Source organism: Callospermophilus lateralis, chromosome 6 (genome assembly GCF_048772815.1).
Source record: "Callospermophilus lateralis isolate mCalLat2 chromosome 6, mCalLat2.hap1, whole genome shotgun sequence".
Lineage (NCBI taxonomy): Eukaryota > Metazoa > Chordata > Mammalia > Rodentia > Sciuridae > Callospermophilus > Callospermophilus lateralis.
The window spans coordinates 153858715-153866195 of NC_135310.1; the positions used below are offsets into that span (position 1 = coordinate 153858715).

The window sequence follows — 7481 nt, forward strand, 5'->3', positions numbered from 1 at the left end:
AGTACAAAAAAAAAAAAAAAGGAAGAATTGAATTGGATCTCCTTGTTCATCCCAGGCCAATTTGTAGCCAGTTTTACTGGTTGAATGAAAACATTTGTTGGGGTGCCATTGATGGGTTGGCTGTTCTTGGGCCAGATGTGCTCCCCTATTTCATCCACTCTTGCTGGAGGGGATCTTGCTGTGGATGGTGTGTGCTGAGGGCCAGCTCATCATCAGGACCTGTGGGCACAGCAGATGTGACCGTCCAGTCCAGTGGCCATGGGGACTTTTGTCAGCCTCCCAATCATACCGTCTACACAGTGAAACCAGTTCTTCTTTGGATTCACCATTGTACTCCACTATTAGTGAACACTGACCACCAGTATCTATTTCTTCTTTCTGAGGCAAGTTTAAAGATCACTATATTTTCTATCATCAGGGGCTTCCTCAGTTTTCTGAGATGTGTGGGATGATGCTTCTTCCTCAACTCACTTTGGGTGCGACCTCTTAATAGGGCACTAGAGAGGTCTGGATAAGGCCCTAGTGGATGCTGATGGTTTGGGTGCTGGGACCCAGAGCTAGGCTTGCTGGAGGGCAGGTGTTATGACTCTGAACTGAGGTCTTCCGAGAATACCAAGGGGAAAGATGGAGAAGCCAAGTGCGGGCGGCAGGGCAAGGTCCAAATCGGGATCAAGTCCGAGGATCAGGAATTGGCCCACCTGGATCAGATGGGGGTGCTGAGCCGACCTGCCTGCGTTTGCTGCCCAGACTCACCAGGTGGTTGTGGCCGACGTGCTGAAGAGCCAGTGTCTTCTCGTCTCCCTTTCCTCCCGGTGGTGTTCTCTGCCTCCATGTCTGATCACCCCTGCTCTCCTTCATCACCTCGGCTCCCCGGGCTTCCTGCGGGATCACTTCTTCCTGCCAATTGCAAAGCTATCCAGAGTCTCCAATCTCTGTGGGTTCAGTGTGACATGATTCAAGCTCCTCCATCAGTTTGCTTTAAAGAACAAATCTGGAAGACAAATTTAAGAGTGGGGGAGAAGGAATTTGCCCTGGAATCCCTGTTTGGAATGCACTGACGAACGTGGCCCAGGGAGCCTCAACTTTACTATTTAATGCTATATTCTGGGCACTAAGAGCAAAAATGGGCCTTTGCGCACCTGCTCGGGAGGTCGACTCTCTCTTTTAGCTCTGAAGGACAGCTCACAATCCTTGGAACATAACTTACTCTTAATTTCAGGGCTACTTTAGTAGGTACATCTTAGCTACTAAAACTCTGCATAATGGGACACTATTTTTGTTGATAAACCATCTGCTATTATTTAAAGCAAACTCTGACCTTTCAAGAGCAATATTTTTTTCCATGAGACAATGTTTTTCTCTGCTGTGTTTGAAGGGCCAGTTATTTGGTATTATTCCAATATCCCTACACTCTAGGGTAGTCGTATTAGCTTAAAAAAAAAAAAAAAGAAAAGAAAAGAAAAAAGAAAGAAAGAAAGAAAACATTTGATTCTAAAGAAGCAGCTACTTCACCCATTCCTGGAGTCAATTGCAACATTAGCCCCTGGTCGGGGCTAAACTTCAATTCAAGAAGTATGTGAGTGTTTACCACTGGTCTAAAAGAATCAAGGGAAGTAGTTATCGAGTACACAGTGTTTGCTACGCGTGAGACCAATTTAAATTGCACGGAAGAAACCCACATCACAAAGTGCTTCAGGTACCACCTACTATAAAGTGGCAGGCAAATTATGTTGACTTGTCTCCTTATTAACATAAAGAGGAAACATTCTGTCTCTCACTAGTATTAGTGTTCTGCAGGCCTCTGTCTGCCAACTAAGAGGCATGTTCTGAGTGCCTACAGATGAGGAATCACTGCTACTAAAAGCCGAGTGTACCTTTTCCACCAGGTCAATTGATTTTCTTATTCAAGTGACTCAAGAGCAGCAGTAACTTCATCTAATGAGTCATTAGAGGTGTGAAAACTGAGGCTCACTACAAAATCCTTTTTCTCCCCAACTCTCTAAAATCTTTTTTCTTTGTGCATCTAAAATAATTAGTTACTTGTAAACAGAGTGCCAATAGCAACAATGCTCATTCACATATTTTTCCCACATTTGAGATCTTATTTAAGAGCAAGGGGTTTGGAGTCAAGTTAAAATTGAGTTGACTTTGTGACTATTACTGTAAGTAAATGTGATGTTGGGGAAGCCACTTAAGCTCTCTGGGTCTGTTTTCTCATCTTTAAAATTGGACTAATAATAGAAATTACCTCACTGGCTATTAAGAATTAAGTGAGGGGCTGGAGATGTGGCTCAAGGGGCAGCGCGCTTGCCTGGCATGCGTGCGACCTGGGTTCAATCCTCAGCACCACATACAAACAAAGATGTTGTGTCCGCCGAAAACTAAAACAATAAATAAAAAATTCTTTAAAAAAAAAAAAAGAATTAAGTGAAATAATATTTGCAAATTTCTTAGGACTGGGAGTATACATTCAATAAGGCTGGATTTAATTATTATTCTTTAATAACTGGCCCAGCTTTTATAATTCTGCCAGGCAGTTTCCATGGATGAGTCAAGTGACTTATCCAGGGTTAAACAATTCGCTGGTGACAGCACAAGGTCTTCTGACTCCAGGCCCCAGGATCCCGGCCTCACCCCATTACCCCCAGTCAGCTTTATAGACTTTTACAGAATGAGACGCAGTATCCAGCACAAGAAGAGAATTCTCCTTGGTGAAGGTCAGTGCCACAGGATGAGAAAGGCCCTGAGTGACCATGGGCTTCAATCCTGGGAACTCTTCAGGTTTTCCTAAGCACAGGATAGCTGGACCAGAGGTGTCTGTCACCACCACATTCCCCTGGTGATCAAAGGTCACAGCTGAAGCAGTAACTCTGGAGGGAAAGAAGAGGCTCAGCCCAAAGGTATCCACCTGGCCGATCAGTTGCATACTTGAGCTAAACACCTTCACCCTGGTACTGCAGGCCCCGGGTCCCAGGGCCAACGGGTGCTCTAGGACCGCGACAGCCCCAGTGAGCCAAGACACTGCCACCCCTCGGGGACTGCTCAGATGAGCTTGCAACCTTTCTGTTCTCTGAAGGGCTCCTTCCAGGAAGTCGACTTCCAGCAGGTGCAGAGACCCCCCTTCCGCATCGGTTACCAGGACCCCATTCTGAGGGGTGGTCTCCACACCCCAAGGTAAGGAGAACTGGCCTCGGATGACGAGCTTGATCTGGCCAAAAAAATCAAACACTTTGATGGACCGGTCGCCAGCGTCGGTGACAACCACGTGGCAGTCATTGGTGACGGTGACGTCCAGTGGGTACCTAATGTCTTGGGCGGCCTCACCTTTCTCTCCAAATTGATGCACACATCCTCCCCCTGAGTCAAAGACCTTGACCCGCCTCTTGCCGTCGTGCACCACCACGACCCGTCCCGTCTTGGGACAAAGTGCCAGACCCGTGGGGTTGACCAGGGTCCCCCACCCGCCAAAGGCGTGGTGGCAGCTAAGGGCCCCGGGGATGCAGGGGGCGGCGCAGGGGGCGGCTGGGGACCGGTGAAGGGTGGAGCCCAGGAGCTCCAGCAGGTGCAGCACGGGCAGGCAGTCGCTGGTGTCGCAGGCGCGGCAGGCTCGCCGGCAGAAGGGGCACTCGAGGGCCAGGGTCCGCGGGTGTGCCAGGGCGGCCACGCAGGCCAGGCAGACCACGTGGCCGCAGGCCAGGTTGCGCGGGCGCCGCTGCTGGCTGTGGCCGAACCTCTCAAAGCACACCTTGCACTCGAGCAGGCTGATCTCGGCCTCGCGCACCAGCTCCGGCGGCGTCCCCGCGCCGCCCGAGGCCTCCTCCCCCATGGCGCGCTGTCCCCGGCTGGACGCTGCCCCCGCGCAGCCCGCGGTCACGGTCACTGGGCGGGGCGTCCGCCCTGACGTCGAGCGCCGCGGGTGACTGACCGCGACCTACCGCCCCCTGGTGGGCACGCGGCGTTTCTGCCTGTGTGGACGTTTCCGGGACGAATTCACGTGCGCATTTTTTGTACAGACCGGTAACCCTCAGCCGTGGGTGGATCCCCTGCAGTTAACAGGGGAGGAAGCACAGCCATGGAGGAGAGGGTGTCCCTGTTCTTCAGCCCATAAAGGACAAAGCAGGAAGTAGAACCCAGTATTCCAGCGCTGGAGTCCCATGGTCCCTTCATGTTAGGTGTGACCCGGCTGGGAGAACACAGACACGTCAAGGTTAAAACTCTAAGAAAGTGAGATGGTGTGCGCACTTCTTTGGTGTGTTTTAAGACGTTTGTAGTAAAGCAGATGTTTCCAGAATACTTATAAAATGAATTTGCATGCGGAAGAAGGAAGGTTATAGGACAATCAATACTCCAACACACTAGGCTTGTGACTTTCAGGTGGAGAGCCACGGCTGAGAATGCCTTCCAGAGGAAGAAATATAAAATGATAACGCTGTTAACAATTACTGTAGAAATTTGCTCCATGCCTGCCTTTTTTTATAAAAAGGGTTTACATAGGTTATCTCTTTTAAACCTCATAACAATCCTATATGGTACATTATTTTCATCATCCATTTTCTACAATAGAGTTCATAGAGGTTCAATATCATGTCTAGGGTCACATGGCTAGCAAGTGGCTGAGCTTCATCCCCAGAGATTTAGCTGCTCTGGGGTGTGGTCTGGGCTGCTGGGATTTGTAAAGGCCCCCCAGCTGATTATAACATACAGCCACCTCTGAGAACCAATGCACTATGGTGAGTCCATCAAATACCAACAGTTTCCAGTATTCCAATCTCAGGTAGGACTGAGAGCAAAAAGAATCGATTACAGTCTTCCATTTGCAGGATGTTTTTACCCAAATGTCTTACTCGAGTGAGGCCCTTGACATTCTGTTCACTTAGAGATCCCAGTCATAACCAGTGACCCTTTTATTTCCTAGACTTCTGAGAACACAGGGTTCTATCACCTGTTAAAACCCCGGGAGAGAAACTTAATGTAAGACAAGAAAGAACATTTCCTTATTACTTGTTACATGATTCAAAGATTGTATATCAGAATACCACAACCAACTCAGTTCCGTAATTTCAGTATACATTTCCATTCCAACTAAATTATCCACTTAAAACACACCCAATAGAGAGTTCTTCTAGAAGTAATTTCTTAGTCAAGAAATACCATTCAGAACATCAAAAAATGGAATATTTTTAGAACCAGTGTTGCCTCAAAAAAATATGAGCACTACATTATATCATGCTAATTTTTTTGTCGCCACACTTTATAAAATAAAAGAAACTAGTGATATTAATTTAAGTGTATATTTTATTTAACCCCAAATATACAAATATTGTCACTTTGATTTTTTAATCATTACAAAAAATATCAACGAGATGTTAAACTCTTTCTTTTGTGTGTCATAAGTAAAATCCAGTGTGTATTGTTCACTTACAGCACATTCCAGTTCAGATTAGCTCCCTTTCAAGTGCTCATTAGTCACACGTGGCGGGTGGCAGTCACATAAGGCTGGCTGCTACCCTCAGAGCAGCACAAATGCAGGCCAGGTATGTGGTGAGATATTACCTTCTCCAGATGCTTCCCAGACTGACTCTGTGGATCCTTGACTTGCTCTAACTTGTCTCTGCTCCAACATTCTTTAAAAAATATTCAAAGATCTCAATTCTTTGTTGACTATAGCTGAGCTTTGACCCTTCAGCGGTGTCCCGCCAGACTTCCAAGAGGGAGGAGCCGGACGGCTCAACTCCTCTGCACACTACCTGCTAATCCTACCACCTTCTTGATCCTTTGTTGCCCCCGTGAGGCAACTAACAGTACTGCACCACCAGCTTTGTCAGCCCTTGGGGCTGCAGCCCAATCAAGGCCTCAGGGAAATACAAAGAGGCAGATGTTCAGAAGACAAATCACAGCAAGCTGCAATAATGTCCATAGGGCTGGGCCCCCGGGGTGCATGCCTGTAACCCCAACTACTGGGGAGGCTGAGGCAGGAGGATCCCAAGTTCAAAGCCAGCCTCGGCAACTTTTCAAGCCCCTAAGCAACTTAGTGAGACCCTGTTTCAAAATAAAAATTCACAAGGGCTGGGGATGTGGCTCAGTGTTTAAGTGCACCCTGGGGTTCAATCTCTGATTCCAAATAAATTAATTAATTAATTAAATATGTCCATAGTAATTGCCGTACTGCATTAGTTGGACAGCTGATGGAAAGCTTTGTGACACCCAATTTACCCTCAAAATTTACTGTCGAGGATCCAGTGGTAAATTTGACATGTAGGAATATAACTTGTGGCATTTGATTGGGGATTAAGGTTTTCTCAATTAAGTCCTTTGGTGATTTAGGGTCACCATATCCTGGCTGGCACTCTTGGCTACTGTTATCTTTGGCCTTTGCTGATGCCCCATGGAGTAGCTGCGGTTTCTAGACTGGAGTTCCTGCCAACAGAAGCCAGCATTCCCTCCTTTTACACTGTCTCTGTTCCTACTTAACTGAAGATATGGAGTCCAGTGTAATCCACTCTTAAAACTGCACCTTATCTTCATTCCGATTTCTTTCACGCCTATCTCTGAAGAGATAAGAGAGTTCCACACGTGGTTTTGCTCAGCACGGTATCCAAGTGCCTGTATTTACATTTGCTGAATGAATGCTGACTACAGTGACAGGGGAAATACAGCTGTCAAAAAATGTTGGGCTGGGGCAGAACACATGCTCAGCGTGCCTGAGGCCCCGGATTCAATCTCCAGCACCATCAAAACCAAATTTTGTTTTTGGTAAAATATTTAGCGATTGGGCTATTCAGGGAGCTGAGGCAGGAAGACCGCAAGTTGGAGTCTAGGCTGGGCAACTTAAGTCTGTCTCAAAGAGGCTGGGGGTATTGTTAAGTGCCCCAGGGTTCAATTCCCAATATCCCCAAAACAAAACAACAAACCTGTATTCAGGTTGTTTGAAACTTTTTGTCAAAGCACACATATGTAAGTGGACAAAAAAGTAAGAAAGCACATCTTCATCTTTTCAGTATCACCTCAAGCAATAAGATTTGGTTGTTTTTGTTTGTCCTTCTTAGACTTTCCTATACCTTCCAAATTTCCAGAGTATCATTTTTATTATTTATGTATAAATAATTGCTAGTATCTGATTTCTAAATACTACTTCCCTTGACCATTCTCCTCTACCTTCTGTTGACAGGTCTCACCAGTAGTAAAACCAATTTCTATCAACATCCACTGGTTACTCACGCCTGTAATCCCAGTGGCTCGGAAGGCTGAGGCAAGAGGATCTCGAGTTCAAAGTCAGCCGCAGCAACTTAGTGAGGCCCTAAGGAACTCAGTGAGACCCTGTCTCTAATAAAATACAAATAGAACTGGTTATTGTGGCTTAGTGGTTAAGCACCCCTGGGTTCAATCCCCAGTGCCAAAAACAAAACAAACAAACAAACAAACAAGAAAACACACTCCACTGGTTAACAGATTTTCAGGCATATTTTCAATTTAAACATTAA

At 46.5% G+C, this 7481-nt stretch overlaps 1 protein-coding gene across 1 annotated transcript; it reads right to left on the bottom strand.

Annotated features, from left to right (window-relative positions):
- Positions 1-2465: 2465 nt before the first annotated feature.
- Nhlrc1 (NHL repeat containing E3 ubiquitin protein ligase 1) lies at positions 2466-3829 on the bottom strand. Its single transcript, XM_076857915.1, has one exon. The coding sequence runs from the start codon at positions 3824-3826 to the stop codon at positions 2639-2641; it is 1188 nt and encodes a 395-aa protein (XP_076714030.1). The 5' UTR covers positions 3827-3829; the 3' UTR covers positions 2466-2638.
- Between the last annotated feature and the right edge of the window lie 3652 nt (positions 3830-7481).